Source organism: Diorhabda sublineata, chromosome 10 (assembly GCF_026230105.1).
Source record: "Diorhabda sublineata isolate icDioSubl1.1 chromosome 10, icDioSubl1.1, whole genome shotgun sequence".
Lineage (NCBI taxonomy): Eukaryota > Metazoa > Arthropoda > Insecta > Coleoptera > Chrysomelidae > Diorhabda > Diorhabda sublineata.
In genome coordinates, this window is record NC_079483.1 from 17,111,876 (window position 1) to 17,133,866 (window position 21,991).

The window sequence follows — 21,991 nt, forward strand, 5'->3', positions numbered from 1 at the left end:
ATTTAGTCGTTTCTTGTTCGGGTTCATATGCATGATTTTTTTAGTAGATCTTTGCACCAAACGGCACGAAATTGTTTTTAAACGATGCGGTTTCCAACGCGAACCAATCTTTTTGACAGACAGACGAATACTTATTATCATTCATAATAACCGCTATTATTGGTATCAAGGATGACAACATGTAGGTCAAAACATTTACAAATCTTTATAATCGCTCATTTTGAACAAATACAATCATGCTAACAGCTAATTCAATTCTTCATTGAAAAAGAGGAAAAAGTCGCAGAGAGCCAAATCTAGTGAAAAATGACTTTAGTTTCTTGTTCAGCCAACTAATTAGCCACAATCGTGCTGGAAAGTGACAGCGCATTATCGTGGTGGAGGTAAATGACTCAAAATGACCAATTCTCTCTCAAGAATATGTTTATGGCAAACCACACTACTGTAATTGGCTTCGGTTCACTTTAAGAGCGTCATTCACTGGACTGTTGGGCAGTTTGGACGTCACATTCATAAACTCACGTCTCGTCACCAATAATGCGATTGATGAATGTAAAAGCCTAGTTACATTATTGAGAATTCCTTTTGTTACTAGCCTAGAATTGACACAGTTACGGGTCTCTGCTCTCTTTCGGATGCCAACATGTTTTTCAAATGGACCGATAAATATAAAAATGTTTTTACATTGAAAAATTTTAGGTATAGCTTTCAAAGTAATAAAAGTATTCGTGAAAAACCTCCTTTTCACGAAATTATTTACTAAGCAAACAAAAACGAAAGAATAAATAATTGTTGTGGAAAATATGTTTTCCTAAATATTCTACAAAATCATATTCATATCTTTTAATCCTGTCATATTAGAATGTTCATAGTGACTTGAGGGTGTGTAAAAAAATTAATTGTAGACTTGTAATAGCGACCGACTATCCATTGACAAGAGCAGTCAAAATTATTACTACTTAGTATGTTATGAATTTCTATCACAACAAAAGCGTTCAGGTTTTTGTATTTATATGATTATTCTGTTATAAGTATGAATGTTGTGTGAAAATTTATTCATTACAGTACTAAAATCTATTGATAAAATGCAGGAATTGTGTGATTTCAAGTTTGTGCTAACTATTCATTTTTTTTAAATTCAGTGTTTGTGTGATTTCTTTTTCTAATTACTCATTGCTGTATATAAGAAAAATCTACTTCGAGCAAACAAGCTTTAATAGAACCTGACAGACGACAGACAAAAAAGCCAAGATTTTTCCAAAAAAAAAACTATGTATCTAACAAACAGAATAATGATATTTTTACAGCGATTGTATTTATTATTAGAAGTAGCTGGAAAAAAAAAAGACAAAATATGTGGAATTTTAATAGATATTCTTCTTTATTTTCAGTATCGTACGTGGTAGTTTAAAAAAAATAAAACAGCTTCATTGCTTTCGATGATTCTCAAGTTCTAAGCCTTATTCTTCAATAGCTTGACCAATACTTTCTATCAAAGGTAATATAAGCCAAACACTTCATGTATATGTGTCAAATGCACAATGCAAATTGATAAAAAGCCTGGACATATTGCAAAAAACCGACAAAACGTGATCATGATCACTTAGTTTCGGACATTTTACAATTTGTCGGATATGAGTTAGTCCAAAAACACGAACTCGGTAATTTCATGTCAACTCGCATGTCAAAAATAACATAACCTCAAAAAAGTACGATTATTTTAAGGTTAGGTGTACATTAGTGAAAAATGTGTAATAACCGCGATGATATTATGCAAGTAATAAATGGTTCTGTTTATTTAGAAGCAAAAGTGCTGTTCAACAAGCAATTGCAACAAAATAAATAATAATACTGCATTGATTTTTGGGCATTAAGGTTCTCAATCGGATGCAATTGCGACTTTTAATGAATACGGTAAATATTTGGGTTTGATTATCGACACCAAATTACTATTTAAAAAATATATAACTGAAGAACTGAATAAAACGTATGTTTCATAAAAATTAATCTATCAAGAATGTATTTGAATATTTACATGAAGAAGATGCTATGTGAATATTTGGGGTTTTCACAGTTTATTTCACTGTGATGTAGTATATGGACAAAAGTGATACTCATAGAATTCAAAAAAGTCTTGTTTAAGAGTAATCTGCAACATCAGGCTTAGTATTTAATGGAAGATAGCTACATAGTCTAAAGTTTTCCACGACTTTTTAAGAAGAAAATTACCAGAATATTTGTACACAAGAGCTACTTATAGAACAGACATCCATAACTTAAATTTTAGACATAGACATAGACATCATAAAGAAATATATAAATATTCCTAACAAGTGTTCAGTGTTGACAATCAGAATATTTTTTACATTCTATGGGTTGATTTGCTCGCAAGTGTTAGATAATCTAACATCTACAATGTCTTGGTGAGGCTTACATCCAGTGATGCAACCTCTTATACCTCATATTAGGTCTATTGGCCAACTTTTCTTCAGTTTTTTCGCGTTTCGTGGCTTTAACAACTCCTCTAGTAGTGGATTTGAGTGGGTTTCTATAATTTGGTGGTATTTGATAATCCTCCCTTAGATAACTTCTTGTACAGTGGGCACTCCCAGGTCCACGTGAATGGTGTGATTTGTTACATACCATGGAGCATCTACTAGTGGACGTAGTACTCACCATATTTGGCACCGTGCGACTTTTTTTGTTTCCAAAGATAAAATCTGCTTTGAAAGAGACCCGATTTGAGTCGATGGAAGCGCTCACCAAAGAAGACTTCCAGCACTGCTTCGATCAATGGAAAGAACGTATGGAAAGGTGCGATTTTTCAAAATGGTTGAAACGAGTCTCGTTGTTAGGAATGAAACAGATAATTTTTCAAACGATTAATCAAGAAGATTGTATTTAAACACTTGGTCCTTATTCCTTATCGTCTAAACTTGCGTGTATTAAAAAGTCAAAAAGCATCTATTCGATTTTTCAAAAGTCTCCCAACTGTATATTTATTAGAACAACATTATCTGATGACGTACAAGAAGAATATCTATTTTTTGTTTCTAATTTTCCACACATTTATTGAGAAAATAGAGTAAGAATAGTATAAAATAAAGGAGAAGGAAGACACACGACTACATTTCTACTTACTAGGAATGCCAGAGACTAGCTTCAGCGGTCTAAGCACTCGAATAGCCCGCAACGCGCGGGGATCCAAATCGATGTAATCTTGAGGAATCGACGTTAATAACCTGCAAAAATCTAGCCTCTAGCGATGGCACTACTCTCCTTACCAATCTAAATCTATAAACTAAGTTCTAATCCAACTATATTAATACTAGTGATAATGCAAATTGTTTAGATAATAAAAAAGGTTGGATCTTTTCTGTCGGTATTATTATTATTGATATTAAAGAAGAAAAGACTATATGAGCTGATTGTTCAAATTCACGTTTACTTTATACATATTTTGGAATATTTTCTACGAGGGTCGTTTTTGTTTTTTAACCTCCGATCGCTTCGTGCAGACGCTACGCATAACAAAGAGAGACCTACTCTCCTATTGTTGACATTCAGGCGTCAGTCGGCGTTGTGCTACAGCCACGTAAATATGTTCACCATTATTGATGCTCCCACCAAGTGTGAATTGCCGAATGTGATTCGTTTTCTAGAGGCTAAAGGCAATAATACTGCAGAAATCCATCGGAGAATGAGTCGTGTGTATGGGGAAAACTTTATGAGTGATGGTGTTGTGCGTGAATGGTGTCGAAAGTTTAAAGATGGCCGTAGTGCATGATGAAGGGAGCCAAAGACGCAAATCTATCCTTTCAGATGACAGAGTTGACAGAATGGTAAACGAAAACCGCAAATTCACCATTACTGCTTTGTCTACGGAATTTCCAGATATTTCATGGTCTGTTTTGTACCCTATTTGAACGGTTAGGCTACTTTGGATGCAACTTTCTTTGAAGAGGGTTGTTGAAAAGATGTCCACAGATATGAAAAATCTCTAAAGTAACCAATCTTTTGGTAGTAAAATTATTGTTTTATATGAACTTGTCTACTATTTATAGCCTATCGGAGGTTGAAAAAAAATAGCCCTCGTATTATTCATTGTAGCTAGAAATAATGTTTGTTGGAGATTGAACATTCCATTCCATTGGATACTTAAATGATTCCTCAATGAATAACATTACGAACCCCAAGAATACCATTTACCAATTTGTTCCATCTATCATATTTCAATTATGTATTTTTTCTATAGAGTCCAACTTATTGTGTGTAATAAAACGAAATTCTCAAATAATACCAATCAATTTTCGTTATACTATGTTTCAAGTGTTTTTATGTTAAAAGATTTCGGAAATTATTGCTGCGTTTTCAGTATTACTTAGTAATGATGATATATTATTTAGGAAGATCTAACATTTATCTTTATTTGAAAGTACTTGGTGTAAACTTGAGCAAAATAATTAATTCATATAGTCTCTCCCACAGTTTTCGCAAAAAGAAAAATAATACAACTCTTCAACGCTTCTGGATATGATCTTGAGAGCTTCTAGTTAATTTTCCATTTTCCAACAAAACTCAGCTGTAGGTTGTTTTTTGACTTTAGTTGAAAAATAAATCAGCAGACGATTCAAAGTTATCTTTAATTTTTATCAACTTATCGAATTCCCGTTAACTGTCATTTAGTTCTACATAATCTGTTAAGTCATTAGGTGCAAAAATAAAAGTTATTTATATTGATACATCTTGTTATATCTTTTTTTACTGAATAGTTTTTCTTAAATTATTAAGTTATCCATCTTAATTCATAACAGAATTAGTTAGGAATGAATACCTAGAACGACATAATAAAATAGTACTTTAAAACATTAGACAAAAACATTAAACTAACCTAGTAGAGGACAACTAAGGTTTACCGTAAAGAATCTGAGAAACTACCAAAAACAGAGCCCTCACTAGAGAAATCGGCAGAATTTGGAATGTAAAAGTTAATTTAGTATTATTATAAGTTCACTGGAAACCATAATAAAAAACAGATAAGCCAACACATACAATGAAACATCACTAAATAAGACCCAATTATATAAATAACGGAAAACTTTAGGATTGGTGTAAGAATAGTAACAAACAACAAATAAAAAGATAATAATATTGAGTAAGTTCTATTAGATGAATCAGAAGCCTCAGCACTACATCAGATTATATCCAAGCCTGTTTATGAGAAAAATCTGATTTAGTCTTAGATACCGAGAAGTTAAAGTGATGGTATTATATAGTAGTCTTTAATTTTCCGCTTCTTGACTAAAAAGCTTCAAACAAATGGCTTATTAGCGTGACCATCATTCCGAAACCGAGGGCGCTACATATTCAAGTTAATAACACTAACAACTACAAGAAGAATGTGATTAAGGATCCGAACAATCTGTATATATGCAGAAAGTGTCAACAAACATACTTCAACATATAACATTTGCTTGTAGTGTGTTAACTGATACTGACTATCTACGCCAGTATAATCAAGGGTGCAACATCAATCACCAGAAACTGATCAACAAGTTCGGTCTTCTCAATTCCTACACACCGTACTACAAGTTCCAGACGCGGAAAGTCTTAAAAATGACAATGTTAAACTGTAGACTTTACTAGGTCCACTTGGATCATTATCATCGATAGACAGGTAACGAATAACACACCTGACATTTTGTTGATTGATAGAAGAGTCAATTCAGTCCTTGTCGCCATAATGCTGATCTCGCAATTGGTTAGCCAACTGAGCCTTATTTTTCTGATACTTTGTAGCCTAACCTAACCGGAATAGGTAAATGATACCAACTCTAAACTGAGTAGTGTATAAATCTTTCGTTTACTAACAATAATTAACACTTATAAAATCGGTAAATTGCCCTACAGAATCTCTGGGTTCGAAAGAAACTGAAGCTAATGGATATCCTGAAATCTATTAAAGTCTTTGTTTCATCATTGGATATTATTTTAAAAATAACCATCTTAATTGAGATAAACCATTTTTTGACATTGGTACAAAAACAGATATGGGATCGTAGATCGAAGCAACTTCATTGGGAAAACGATTTTTGGCCTTTGAGAAATTTTCTAGTTGTCGGTAAAATGTAATGATGAAGCCATCGGCAGACAGAGAAAACATCATACTTTCACCATCAAATATCGAGTTTAGAATGTGATAAGCAATTATTCAAAACAGAGTACTATTAAGGAGTTTAAATTAAAATTAAATTAAGATACGGATTTCATTGAATTTAATTTAATTTAATATAATGATGTTTCGTATAGTGAAATTTGAGTTGTTACTCAAGAATTTCCAAACTATGGAGAATTGTGCTAATTCACGCTGAATTTCAAATACTAGGACCAAATATGAGTATCAAGTTACACTATATCTGCACTTAAATAGATAAATTTTGAAAATTAAAGTGAAGGCTTCCATCAGGATTTAATATTGATAAAGTAAAGGTATCAGGGTTTGTGGGATTCTTATATGATGGAAGATTACGTTTTGTCTTTGAAAAAAGATAATTCCCTGAAAAATTATGCAAGAAACAATCTTAAAAAGCATTTCATTGGAATATAATATAAGTTTTCAAAATTTTCCTCTCTATGTATTTTAATATTCTCATTCTTTAAAGAAAAACTGATAATTTGAAATAATGTTATGTTTGTGATGTAAAATTTAAATAAATATTCATGAAAAACGGAAGCAAATCTTTACAAAACCACTGATAGTTTAATAAATTGTAATTATTAATGTATAAGAAATCAATCTCTGTTATCAGTGTAATTAAATCCTCCTTTTATAAATCAATTTCTTCCATTTCTATAGTATATTCGATTTTTGCATGTACGTAGGAAAAATATTGTATGTATCTCGTAGAAAAAGTGTTTATTGGACTAAACAAGCTAGCAATTTAACGTTGCATTCAATAAACACTTGCTTTGTTTACTTCCTGCTATTTTTTGTCAGTAGTTTTTCTTAGTTTTGCATCTAATGATCAACGAGGTAGTTAAATGGCAAATATACATTTATAGTCTATTTTGTTACGTATTTATCTAGATAATCGATATTTGAACGCAAATGTAAAAAACAAACTATTAATGAAACAAATATGGACGACATACTAAACATAAAAAGGTCATATTCAATTCGTTACCCTTGTGACTAATCTCATACTAAAAACTAGTAGAAGTAATCAACTCTAAGAATCAAAGACAAAAAAAATACTAGTCTGTTCTACGGCCAGGTGTAATTCTAAACATCAAAATTATGTCGGAGCTCTTTTGTTTTATCCTTCTTACTTGGAATTCTGGAGACTAATTTGAGCGGCCGCAGAACGCGGAATGATCTCAGCATCCTCAGATCAACGTCAACATTCGCTTCAGCAAATACTGTCATCGACCTTATCGTTAGAAAAGAATCAAATTACGTTATCCCAAGCATGATCTGAATCAATTCTTTTTACAATATTCATTGACTCAACTCTCATTATCTCTATTGACTTGAAATAAATTAAACATGTTAAGTTTCATGTAATAATTGAAATTTGATATCGTGACAAGTGACAAGTGACGTATGTCATTACTCGTGATGTTTGATTTGATATAAGATTTAAAAAGAGAGAATTAACAACGCAATTATCCTTAATTAGGATGTAATAATTATTATTTTCTTTTGTCTTCTGAAAATAAAAACCAAATGTTTCAAAATTATGATAAGCAATGTTAATGACTATCATCAACTTCATCTAATAAAGAAAGAGAGCCAATAAGTATTGAAAAAAGAATAATTAGTTTTGGTCGGTTAAGAGCTGAAGTGAAAATATTTTTAGAAAAATGGAGAATTTCATAGGACGATGATTGGTCTATTGGGTAAATATCAAATTTGAACTTTTTTTTTGATAATCAACTTGGTATTATTTCGAATTGATTTTTAAAAACCATAGGAAACTAAAACTTCATTATAATATACAGAGTGAGTAGACGTGAAAATAATGCAGTGACATGGAAAAAATTTCTATTACGACTTTCTGAGTTACAGGCATTTTAAGTTGCTAAATCAGAAATTATATTTAAGTGTATTTTCTAAATTATACATTCGAACATTATGAATTTTTAATGGGTGGTTACGTATGTTAAATTCGTATCTTTGATGGAATAAATCATTCTACACTACTAACTGAAAGTCAGTGCCCAATAGTTAATAATCCGTAAGTTTTACAGGGACAACCTGTACGATCTAAACAACAAAAATGAATTTGTCAATCGATTTTCTAACAAAACTCTACTAAATCTTTTTTTAAGTCGATAAAATCGATGATTTAGGAGTGGATGTGTGGATTTTTATATCGTTGTACATGCCAAGGAAACCATTCGTAATAAAAAGACATTCTGAAGAAAATTATCATAAATTGTAATTATTTATTGAAAATATTAAAACACAATGAAACATTTTTAAGTGAAGTATATAATTTGAACAAGGAGTCTCTTTTTATTGGGTAATCGATTGAAAAATTGATTTTTGTTATCTTTAGATTATACAGGTTGTCACTGTGAAAGTTACGGATCGTTAATCATTAGACTTGAGCTGCTCTTGGCCTACAGATAGTAGTGTAGAATTATTTATTCCGTCAAACTGCTACATAGACATACGTAATCACCCATTAAAAATTCATAATATTCGATTGTATAATTTAGAAAATTTACTTAACTCAGAAACGAGGGTTCGTATAAGACATTTTTTTATATCACAGCATTATTTCCACGTCATCCACAACTCCCGAATTTAATGCATCAAGTTTTCAATTTATCCTTCTCAACATTGATAATAGAAATAAGTAGTTGCAATACTTTTTGTTTAAAACAAAGTAATACTAGACCGCGCTTTATTTATTTATTCTAGACTAGTTTAATTAGAATTCTGTTCATAATACTCCCTAATAAGTTTAATTTTAGTAAAATATCGGTCCCTACGGATCATCCCGTATATATATATATTCAAACATACGTTGTGGAAGAACATTCAAAGCCGAAAATTAGTTTTGGAAACTTCAATGAAACCCATGTTTGAGATTCTCTTTCTCGACGGGTTTCTGTGTTGGTTACATATGTTTGGTTAATGTCACAGCTATCAATGGAAGTGTATTCATAATATAAGTTGACGTTGACTTTGGAATAATATGAAGCCATGTTAACTTAGCATTCAAGCCGGGATGTTTGTTTATTTAGGTTGAGATTCTGTTAACTTGAGGTTAAAAAATTTCTAGATATGTAATCTGAGCTCTGAGTAGTTCCTGAATAAAATACTGCGAAAATTAGCGAGTTGTGTTGTTATTAGAGTGGTTATTAGAATGATTTTAGATCGATAAGAACAGAGAAATTCCAATAATTCTCATAATTACGGTAATTGTCATTCGTTAGAGCAAGTAGTAGCAAGTTTAAACACGTTTTGACTTGTCAGTCTGCTACTGAAGCGAATAAAATCACAAATCTTGAATAGGGCTTTACCTTGAAAATCAGGTGTTTGAGAATCTCACGAAATGTGACAATGTAGTAACTCTAAGACTGACGTTAAATGGAATGAGCAAGTAGAAAGTGGAAATAACTCAGTGGAGGTCGTGGAATGGTTACTATACCAAAAATTTTGGGTTGTCATTGAATTCACATATCTTCATTTTCTACCAGAAGCTCTATTCATAGATTTTAGATTCTGGCAGTTTCCGGAGCAAATGTATTAACACATACTTCCGATCCGATAGTACATCCGGTGTTGGTTGAGTTTAAGCGAAGTGATTTACGTTTTCTAATACGTCTCCTACCCGTCTTCGATCTTGCTCGGATTGTGGGATAGTGGAATGCGTGTCTCTGAGTATTTTTCTTGTCGATGCAGCATTCTGAAATTATTGGAAAAACGTCTAGCAGATGAGGTAAGAATCTGGAATACTGTCTATGCGTAGATTTCGTTTTCCAAGTCAAAATATGCGACGACCTTGGTTTTTGGACACCACTCCAATAGCCATTAAGTAATCCCACCTCGTCGATTGTCGATGTTGCAGGTTTTTGTGGTTTTTTTTGTAAACTAATGAACCAGCTCACCAGTCATATGACTGGCCATAGGGAGTAATATAGCCGTAATTGTACCAGCTAACCGTTTACCCACGTTCTGCGAAGAGCCGTTTGGTTTTCGAGCCTTCCTTTCTATTTATTTCTTTCTTTTGCTTTGCGGTTCACACAACCACAAATCCAGCTCTGCAGAGGAATATATCTTATATCAGGTCGAAAACTAATAAATCTCCCTTCACACGAATAATGTCCTCTTCCAAATCACAAAAAAGGTCTCTCTGGCAAATCACATGCGATTGATTGAATGGCTGTGGAGTGTCTAGCAAATTAGGTGCAATTGGTCGCATTCTCTCCATTTGTATTATCTTTCAAAAGTGAGTAGGTAAATACTAAATATTATTGGATATCCAGTTTATTACTGTCGATTTCTAAGAGGATGTTTCCCATTAGAATACTGATATTGCATTGAGCGACAATGAATATAAATCCAGTAGAAGAATGTCCACTTGTGGAATTACCATTCGTGAAAAAATGTGCCTTTTCAATCACATGTTGTATAAATTTCTATTTACGTTTTAGAAGTTATAAAATATAATCTTTCTCATGAAATGCTTTGACCTCATTAACAACCTCAATACCTCACATCATTCATTATATTCCGTTTTATTGTAGATATGTTTCTAGCTTTCCATACGCTGATATTGCATTTTGATATACAGCTTCCTGAACTCATTCAAAAGTTTATTCTTTACCCACTACTTGCTATCATTTTCTCTTTAATCCTATTCTTGCATTTGTTTCTGATTAATTAATGATTCGTCGATTATTAATGAAAATGTTTCTCGTTGTTTATATGATGTCTTTTTCATTTAAAAAAAGTTTTATCATCTTTTCGGGTATTTTTAGTTGACTCACAACTTCAACTAACTATATTTTGTCCCCCTAGTTCACGAAAAAAAGTCGTTAAAATAATGAAGCGATTTCAATAGAACATTGGATATATAATTAGATTTTTCATTAACCTTCACTTAAGCTGATTCGTTTCATGTTTTAAATTTCCACGTGTGCGTTATTATATTAAAGTATCATCGTCATATAAAATTTTCCATAATCGTACGTCTCGCTTTTATGACATGAAAAGATAATAGAAAATCGATAACTCACCCAGTCAACACGACGAAAAAATCCATGATGTTCCAGACGTTCCTTAAATAGGAACCTCTATGGAGCACAAAACCCAAAGCCAGAATTTTTAATGAAGCTTCAACACAAAATATACCGAGGAAATAATTTTCTGTTTTCTCCTGAAATGAGCAATGGAGAATTTTACTTTTTTATTTATATAATTTGAACTTCGAAATATTCAAATCTGACGTGGAGGTGGATAAAGAATGATTCAAAATTTGATCATATCCTCCAATATTTTCAAAAATATCAATTTCTTACTAAGCAGGATAAATAGAAGGAAATTGAGCTGAAGTAAAAAAAAGGAACAGAAACAGAAGAAGGAAGAGAAAGAGAAAAACGAGAAGACCAAGTAAAAAAGGAAAATGAGAAGAAATAGAATAAAAAAAGGAGAATCGGAAGAAAAGGAAAAAGAAGAGCAGTTAAAAATTATATATTTTCATTTATATAGCTTCATTTTTGTAAATCTCAAATCTTACGTGGAGGTGGATGAAAAATGATTCAAAACTTGATCATATCCTCCAAAATTCTCAAAAATATCAATTTCTTTCGAAGCAGTATAAATAGAAGGAAATGGAATTGAAGAGGAAGCAAAAGAAGGATACGGGAGGAGAAAAGATTAAGCAAAAGAAAAAAAGATTAGAAAGAAAAAAAATAGAGAAAGAGAAAAAGAATAAAAATAAACAGATTAAGAAAACGAAGAAGAAAAAAAGAAAGAAAGAAAGAAAGAAAGGAAGGAAAAGAACAAGAGAAAGAAAAAGTAAAAGAAACAGACTAAAAAACAGAGGAAAAAGAATAATAAAAAGAAAATGAGGAAGAAGAGCAAATAGAAATTGAATATTTTTATTTATATAGTTTGAGCTTTGGAAATTTCAAATCTGTCGTAGAGGTGAATGAGCAGGAATAGGAAAAACATGAAAAGGGAAATGAAAAGAAGAAGCAAAACAAAATGAAATAGAAAAGAAGATGAGAAAATTGTAAATGAAGATTATATTTTCATTTATATAGTTTCATTTTTGTAAATCTCAAATCTTACGTGGAGGTGGATGAAGAATGATTCAAAACTTGATCATATCCTCCAAAATTATCAATTTCTTTCGAAGCAGTATAAATAGGAGGAAATGGAATTGAAGAGGAAGCAAAAGAAGGATACGGGAGGAGAAAAGATTAAGCAAAAGAAAAAAAGATTAGAAAGAGAAAAAATAGAGAAAGAGAAAAAGAATAAAAATAAACAGATTAAGAAAACGAAGAAGAAAAAAAGAAGGAAAGAAAGAAAGGAAGGGAAAGAACAAGAGAAAGAAAAAGTAAAAGAAACAGACTAAAAAACAGAGGAAAAAGAATAATAAAAAGAAAAGGAGGAAGAAGAGCAAATAGAAATTGAATATTTTTATTTATACAGTTTGAGTTTTGGGAATTTCAAATCTGTCGTAGAGGTGAATGAGCAGGAATAGGAAAAACATGAAAAGGGAAATGAAAAGAAGAAGCAAAACAAAATGAAATAGAAAAAAAGATGAGAAAAATGTAAATGAATATATGGAAGAAGGAGAGAAGGAGAAGTGGAATGAGAAATAAGGAGAAGAAAAAAAGGAAAGAATACGAAATCGACTTATTTTGTATTCTTCCTCTTTTCTAATAAAAGATATTCATTCTCCTCGTCACATTCGATGATAGTATTCACTTGATGATTAACTTACAAGTTTTTGGGCCAACATGGTTTTGTCGTGAAAAGGCAGATGCTCCTCCAATGCTAATACGACACAGTTAGCTATGATTGTCAGAAGCACAGCATATTCGAAAGGAGTAAACATATTATTAAGGAAATAAATATTATCAATATTATATTCAAATTTAACAGTAGCTATACATTCAATCTGAATAATATTCTCTATAGTTTATTCTATATTATTTAATAACAAATAATGCTTGCAAAGTTGACTTGGATACATTCTCATTGTTCAAGGTTCAATTGTCATTATAATTTGTTTTCTCTCTGGTAACACCTTCATAACTTTTATAAAGCTCGGGACATGACCTCATCATTTCATCAAAACATCTGTATAGAACGTACTAATTAATACATGACTAAGAAAAGAAAATGTTGGAAGTGATGGAAAAGTGAATATAGAGGAGAATAAATGTACAAGTTTTTGATAGGAATTGGGTTAAGAAAAGAGCTCAATTAAAACTACCAAAATTAAAGAAAATTAAAACTTCCTCCAAAATTAGAGAATAGCCAGAAGAAACGCAACCCAATAATATTTTCAAGAAATCACCACTATCCATATCAAAAAGAAGCAGCTGTTGTTGAACAGGGACCAGTGACTACACAGAGAAAGCTAAGCATTAATGAAAATAGTGAAAAGTATTAACTAATCAGATTTCTTCATATCAAAAAGTTAGTTAAAACCTTCTTACGAGGTCAGGAATAGTCCAAAGTCAATCGTTATAGATGAGGTATCATATTAACAGAAATCCCCATGGTTGATGGATATATTTCTAGATATGGTTACAGATAACATTTCATATAAATTTAAAATTATCACTTTTTTGTGAATAGTCATAAATCGTGGAGAAGGAGCAAAAAAGATGAGTGCTTGATCTTTTGAAGGTATGTGGAAATCTACGAAAAACTATCTACTATTTCACCTTCATAGCGGATAGTTTTTCTTCCTTCGTACATAAAAAACAATTTGTTAAAAGGATATGGCCACTCGATGATGAAGCGCGTATATCTGCGTATGGGGTTTTCCTCTGAAAAAAGAAAAAGTGAGGAGGGCCCCTGTCCAGATCCAGCTGCGCTGGCACCTCCCATTCTATCACCTGTTCCTCTGGCGGCCCCCGCCTTCTGCCACTGCACCGCCTGAGCCGACAAAGCCTCTTCCGCGGTGGCCAACCTACAACAAAATAACAATAATTAAAAAATCAATTTTATTATAATTTAATTTGAAATATATTGATGCAAAATTGTATTTGGTTCGATTTATTTTTGTGATGGTTTGTATCCAAAAGAGCTTTACGTGACTTAACGCATGTGTATACATGCCATAATAGGAACGTAAAGAAATGTCAGATGCTTTGAATTCAATAAATAATAATTAAATGGGACTAGGTAGGGCATATTCTCCGAAGACAAATAAACCGAATGCTGTAATAGTGTCCAAGCTAAAAAGCAGATCTCCAATAAAATAACCCACAGTATAAGAAATTGGAACCAGGTGGCAAATGACCAAGGAGGGTGATAATTAGGGGTAGCCATATCAGAGTCATCGATCATGACAAAGGTTTATAGCAAAAGTGTGGCATCTAACAGCAGCAGTACACGATAATTTTTCCTAGATTATTTTTTATAATATGCTCTAACGTTTAGTTTTCGATGTTTAAATCTTAGATAACACCTTCAATTGTTAATTTCAATAGTAACTCAATTATTTCTGCTAAGCCTGGTAATTAGAAACCACGCTTATCCATTTTGTTTAATATGAAAACCAAAGCTTGGCTAATTTCTATGGACAAACCTCAAAATAGACTAAGTGATGTTCTGGGCAACAGGAAACTTTTGTGAACTAGGTTCTTGAGAAGGTTAATTGACCGTATTAAACTGCATACTTTGTTAAATTGCAATGAACCAAGAGATTAATAACGGGTTAAGTAAAATAATTGAATTGATCGTGGTCTAAGTCTGCTAAAGTAACACAAAGGTTTGTAAAGCTCAGTTTGACAGCTCGTTTGTGAATGGTGGGTTTGATGTGGATTACATACTATGACATTTTGAAACCTAATCGAACGGTTGATGTTATACTTGTTAACATTTGACAATATTACAGAAGGAAATTCAAAAAGCCAAATGATTTGTTGATTATGACACTTATGAAATGGGAAGCACATTCGTAGTCACCGAGTAGATGCTTTGTTATTTCCATGATTCGCTTGTAGGATCTGAAGTTGTTGTTATCTGCCACGCCTATTGTCTGAAGCTGATATTTGACCTGGCAGTTACATCTCAAAAGAACTATCACTCCTATGACTCAGCTGATCTAGTTACGAATCTTATTGTCTTGAGCTTGGAGTGTTTCTCCAGACTTCATTTGATTCAGTCATCGGTTCAGTTAATCTGATGAAGCCACATTAAGGCTTTGGTTCAGAGTATGGGCTTTTTTGGCAAGGGTATCAACTTCGCCATTACTCAGTATACCCTTGTGGACTTTTTTCTGTTGGCTAGTCCTTTAAGAATTTGTTTACACCTCCATTCGATAGCTTTCAGGACCTTCAAGGTTGCTTGGATATCGGTTATAATGGAATGTGCTTTCTAAAAAGTTTTGAATTCAAACAATCCTGAAAACATTTACTAATTGCTGATCTTTGTTGACTCATGATTGCGATCATTGATTACCTCTTCGACTGGGATCTCTGTGTATATCATGCTATGCATTCTAGAATTTTTAGGTGACTGTCAGTTTTCCTGGCTTCAATGTTTCTGTCTGTGGATGGTATTTAATGCCTTCTTCAATGGAATGTTGTGGTCCACTATGTCAACATCAGGCTATAAACATCTTTCATGACTCGCCAAAAATTGACTGAAATTCGTAAGGAAGTCCGGATCTTTCACAAATACGATTTATGATAGGCCCGTTATGCCTATTCCACAATCTTATCATTATTTGTTTCGGTCTTTACAACACTTTATTGATGGAAACATATCGGACAATACAATGTTGCAAACAAGTTTCTTGCACTGAACAATTCTACGCCGATGGAATTAAGAAAATTCACGAAGGATTACGGATAATAACGGGAAAAAATATGTACTTGGATAACATCAGAAAATACTTTTTCAATTATTCTATGGGCTTAACGATGAAGTTTTGGTTATAAAACAAGTAATTCAAACCATATTAGTAAGATTTATGGTAGTCGAAATGTTATTCAACATAATATTGGAAAGGTTATGAAATGGGTGACAGAGAAATCAAAATTCTGTGCTTTGCCAATAATACTTTGATATTTGCCGAAATTGAAGATGATCTCCGAAAATTATTAAATATCCTTCATCTCACAGGAAAAGAGTATGATTCTCGATCGAAAAAACCATATTCATGACAACAATCGAGCCCTTACATGCAAATTGGAACTAGAAAATCAAATAATCCAACAGAGAATGAAATTTCAGTACTTTGGAATTGGAGCTGGTCGTAGAGGTCGCAGGATGTTTTTGCGCGGTACAAACCCCAATCAGATCTATAATGACCTATACATCAGAAACAGAACCAGATATCTCAAAACGAAACAAGTTTAGGAAACCACAGAAATGGAAATTTTCAGGTGAATCCTGAGAAAAACAGTATAAGACCGAAAAGACGATTATGTGACAATATCATCGTAAAATATAATGGAACCGTTTAAGTCGAATGACAGGCGACAGAAAGACGAAAGAGATGGAGTGATAATCTAAAGCATTAGAGCATTAGAGCTATTATCGAAGAAAGGAGAAGAAGAAGGAAAGAAATAAAAGATTTTTAAAATTAAAAAATTTGGACTGCGAACAGTCTGATAGTTATTCAAATGACTTGATATAAAAAAGGTGAAAAATCATATTAAATATCGATAAAATATAATTCGAGAGATTTACAACGTTACCACAATTTTAGCCGTTTTTCATTCTATTATTGAATTCGAGATCTAAATTGAGACACACCGTACACTTAATTCAATTGTGCCTTAGTAGAATCCAAATAATTGCAGTGAATACTTTGGAAGTTATCAAATAATTACGTTGATATGCCCTAGATATTACTACAATTATATGCAAAATGTAATTTAATAAAGTCTGCACTGCACCATCGATTCGTGGGTAATGACGAACATGCATTCAATTAAATATATTATCAATGATAGTAACATTATAAATTATGTGAATAAATATGTCATATTATGTGCTATTAGGTGAATTTATAACGATACGAATTACATTAAATGTTTCATTTAACCGAATTTAAATGTTTCACTATATCAAAAACTACACGTCGTAGATGAATAATGCTTATAAGAGGTGGGTTAAAAAGTAATGAGACCGGCAACAATGGGATACTGATAAGGAATGGGAAAAGAGAAATCCCAGATGGAGCGAAAATTTTTTTATTGGGACATCCAGAACATGATGCTCTCGTACATGTAAATATTTCATCAGTAATATAGTTTCTTAATCATGATCAGAACTGGAAAAGCAACAAATTATAGACTTTTTGGTGCAATGAAAGCATGAAAGTATGACAGTAGCACCTATAAGAAAACCCATTCAAATAAACGATGGAAATATGGAAAAGAAAAATTATCAGAAACATATTGCTAGGACCCATTTCCAGATTGCCACAGCAGAGAATTGTGAAATTGTTGCTAGAGAGATGGAAAATAAGAAGAAAGTACTCAAAGAACAAATACCTGCAAAAAATCTAGTGAGATATAGATAACAAAATGTGCCTTAGGCCTCCGAGTAAACCACGACAATCTAGATCGAGGTTGCCTGTACTAGCCTAACGAATGTAGAGCTGTATTTCTATTCAGTTGTAGGCTTGGAGTCTGAAGATTCAATTCAAACTGCTAAACCAACTTGTCAATTGTTGAAATAAATTGAAATATCAATATTTCATACCAAAGTTAAATTTATAGAGTGTGCTTAATTATATACCATCCTTAAAAAACATAGTTTCCACAATCTCACTACGAATCTACTTGAGTTTATTGGTTATAAACCTCCTAGATTATATTATATATGAAACACAAACCAATATTCTCTTGGATGTAGCAGAAATTGATTAGACATTTCGATATAAATGAATGATGATCTCACACGAAAACGCAATTTCAAATATCTTCACGAACGATTTTCTATGCAATGGTTTACAAAGAAGGGCTTTCAATAATCTCATGACTCAACGCTCTGCTTATGTGTAAAGTAAAACTTTTGAAACTGATCTCTTCGTTAAAAGAACCAATTGTACACAATCTATTGATTCTTGAAAATGTTCGACATAATGTCAATTGTGTTTTTACCAAAGCGTTTCCTCCCTGGAACCGGTCCTGCCTGGATTCAATGGAATTCTCAAATTCGGCATACGTTTATTTCCATTGTTTCTGTTCTGTTCTAGAAAGATTTATTTATTATTTTCTAGAACTTTTGAGAATTTCTTTTAGGATATATATATATAAGAAGTTTCTGTTAGTTTATAATGAATAGACGTAGTGAACATACCGAAATAGGAAGTAATCGAAGAATATGATTGAATTATTGTTGAGTGTTAGTGATAAGTGAATTATTATAGGTTAGTGTAGTGTATAGTATGTAAATAAATTAAGAACGTAAGAGATAGTGTTTATTAATTGACCCCACGAATAGAAATCGTATGAAGAAATAAGAAAACAAACAATGGGTTCTAATAGACTCCTCTGGAACAAATATGGAGCAGAAGACGAGAACATTTTGCAGTTTTTGGACGGATCTTCAACGACGCATTAATATAAATTTTTCTTTCAAATCGAAAAAAGTGTCAATGCAATTGAAACTAAAACTGAAGTGATATGTCCTTTGACCTCAAAAATACCAGGAAATGTGCAAAAAGTGTTTGATATGTTTGATCAAAAAAATGAATGACAATTCGAGAGTTCAGTGAAGTTATAGTTAGTGTTCCAAGATTTAAAACTAAAGTAAAAGGTCAATTAATATAGAATGGAATCAGGGTGTTCATTCAGATCCATATTTCATTGTCGAAATTAATACTAAAGATGAAAGTTGAATGCACGGGAATCATCTCGTCATGTTCATAGTTTCCACCAAATCTTAGTGCGTAGTGAAAACAGAATTAACTCCAAAGGAAACAAATGTAAACACCAACTTTAATAAGTTGGTTCTGATGGTTCTCAAGGATGACAAGTTGGAAAATACAGGCCTAAGGCCTATAATACGTTGAAGAAAAAGAAGAAGGTTCTGGAAAAATTATATGTGTGCTTGATGATTCATTCAGACCTGATCCAGTTTAAATATTCCTGTTTTTATCCAGTATATTCGTAGGTGCTGAGCCTGAGCTTATCTGAAAATATCTGAAATAAATTATGAGAAGACCTAAACCCGAAATAAAGCCAAATGCTTTTTTCATTTTTATAAAGCTCCATGCCACAAGCTGCAAGTTATCAAACATAAATATCAAATTATTATTATTTATTTTTCTACAGATTTGATTGAAATTCACATTTGTAAACAATTCCCATTCTTTCATCAACAAATTTTTCTTATCTGATATGAACCTAGATCTGAAAAGAAACTAAGAAACAAACAAAGTCATAAATTGTCTCTGTAACGATTGAATAGCGGACTGGAAACTCCATCATATCTTTTCTTTGTCTAGTAGCTTCTTATTTGTGTGTAGTTTCTTTCATAGTTGAGATGTGCGGCGCTCATGCAAGCTGGATATAAATTTCTAATTTCTATAAAAGAGAGGCTTTCTTCATAAGCAGCAGTAGATAAATAGAGAATGAATAGAGCGTATGTTTATGATAATCAATATCGACTTCATATGAAAACGTATGTTTTGCTAAGCAAAACAAAATTGAAACAAACAAACGTTTAATAAAAATTATAAACAGCAGAATACGAAGCAACGAAATATTTGAATAATACCTACAAAAAATATTGTTGCATGGTATAGTATAACGAAAACTTAAGTCAAAAACTAAACAGTACAGTCATAAGAAAAATACCAAATGTACGACCACACGCAGGCCTGACCTGCTTTTCGAGTCACTGGCGGTGGGGATATTTTTGATTTACTAGCTTATTCCATTCATAATTCTAGAATTTGTCATTTTTGACGTATTAATTCATCAAAGTATGATTATATATACCGATACATTTTGGTGTGAAGAATGAAAAAAAAATGGATTTTGCTTAACAGCTTTCAAAATGTTACAAACATATTTTTAGTAGATTTATAATAATGTGAATTGAATCAATTGGTACTATACATCTTCTACTGATATTTAGTAGTAAAAAAAGTTAGTTTTGTACATAGGACAGTTATTCCCTAACGACCTATTTACAGGCCATCTTAATCAATGATTTGCCGTCAATTTTCAGACCTACTAGTTTAACTATTTGAACTAATAGAAGGTAATGGGGGATAGTAGACTGATAGGGTGGAAGTTTATATTGGAAATAATTCACGAGTAATAAATGGTAATCTTACCGTGTCTGTCAATGCGTGTTCATAAAAACATGCCTCCATTTTGTGTTCCTATGTGGAGGTACACGTCTTTTTAGGAATTTTAACGCCGGAATTGCGCCTTGTAGCCATTACGACGGATCCAATAACTTGCACTTCATATTAACAACTACACATAGTACGAAAATTCTGGCTACAGAATCGATTTCCTGCTATTTTTTCCCCGAACTCGACATTCATGAAAACATCCGCACCCGTTTAGCGCACTTTGCACCTCGGCCTGCTTTCGACAGGAATCGCGTGACGTCGACGAGGATTTTGTAGCAGGGCGTCGCAGGAAGCGCAGGACTAAAAGAGGACGCAGGAGATTCGACGATGAATGGGCTCGGCGCCGAATAATCCACGTTCTATAGATACTGAATTGAATATTGCGGAATAAATTTATTTTTACACGGGGAATCGGCTACAATTTTAACACATATATTTCGCTTATTACATAGAATAAAATGATGGGAAATATTTCCTTTCACGTGATTTGGTCCTTTTTAAAAGTAGAATCGGATCAAAATCAATATGGTTGCAGGGTATTTTCTGCGGAGATGACCCTACTAATTTTAAGACTTTGCCTTCAGTTATTTTAACTCTTTTTTTGCTTATTATCGTAGTAAGAATACATATCCTCAAACTCTGTGCAATTTTCGGGACAAGAAATGCGATTTCATCCATTCAATTCATTGGGATATATAAATCACTGAGCCTGGAGTTTCCTCTATATTTTCATGATCCGCGGAAAGCTTTCGAACAATCCATTACCGTGATTGTAGCTTCAGCTTTAAAACCTTTTTTAGTCAAAACATGAGTTGGTCGATTATTAAATTGCAGCCCGGACTCGTAGATGTTATAAATACTTATGTCCAGGTCTATTTATTAAGACATCGTCACTGAGAGTCCGCTGGAACATTTCAAAATAGGAGCTTACTTCTGCTTTATTTATCCCTTGATCTGATTCCCTCAATGAAATATCGGAATTTCTTCTTAAAAACGTTTGCAACCAATCACAGCCCGCCTTCTCTGAAGTCATGATAAATCTGTGTTTAATTCCTAATTACTCAGCTTGAATACAATATTTCTTAAATCATTGATGTTCAGAAGAAAATTTCGTGACTGCATGTCTTTTATATGCTTGCTCAGACTTTTTCCATTATCTGCACCAAAGGTAAATTCTTCTCTCGACCCTCCATTCTATGATCCAATGCGTTTGTATTCTCATTCAGGGCCGGTTTATCAATATCAGTATTTGTTGTTTTTTTGACTTGAATTGACTTTGACTCATTTGAATTTGTAAGGAATTTGAAGCTTTGTAAATACAAAAATTAGAGAAGTAAGTTTTGAGGACATTTTCATCACATTATTAGCACATATGCTGCTGTTATAAACTTGGGAGTGGTGTTATTTGAAACCAAAGTACAGTTGCGATTTTTGAGTGCGATGACATTTTAGAACATTAA

The 21,991-nt window shown here is 32.5% G+C and overlaps 1 protein-coding gene across 25 annotated transcripts in view; it reads right to left on the reverse strand.

Annotated features, from left to right (window-relative positions):
• The window catches only part of LOC130449500 (voltage-dependent calcium channel type A subunit alpha-1), a 104,708-nt gene extending 83,875 nt beyond the window's left edge, over positions 1-20,833 (reverse strand). For 16 of the 25 annotated variants that reach the window (XM_056787368.1, XM_056787372.1, XM_056787366.1 and 13 more), the window contains exons 1-5: positions 20,508-20,742; positions 13,980-14,168; positions 12,969-13,074; positions 11,254-11,393; positions 3,142-3,242 (exon numbers count right to left, since the gene is read on the reverse strand). In XM_056787368.1, the coding sequence (XP_056643346.1) occupies positions 3,142-3,242; positions 11,254-11,393; positions 12,969-13,074; positions 13,980-14,086 (454 nt within the window). In that variant the 5' untranslated portion in view covers positions 14,087-14,168; positions 20,508-20,742. Of the gene's footprint in view, positions 1-3,141; positions 3,243-7,329; positions 7,431-11,253; positions 11,394-12,968; positions 13,075-13,979; positions 14,169-20,507 lie in introns of all 25 variants that reach the window. The other 9 variants (XM_056787377.1, XM_056787375.1, XM_056787371.1 and 6 more) reach the window with 4 other exon arrangements.
• Positions 20,834-21,991: the final 1,158 nt, after the last annotated feature.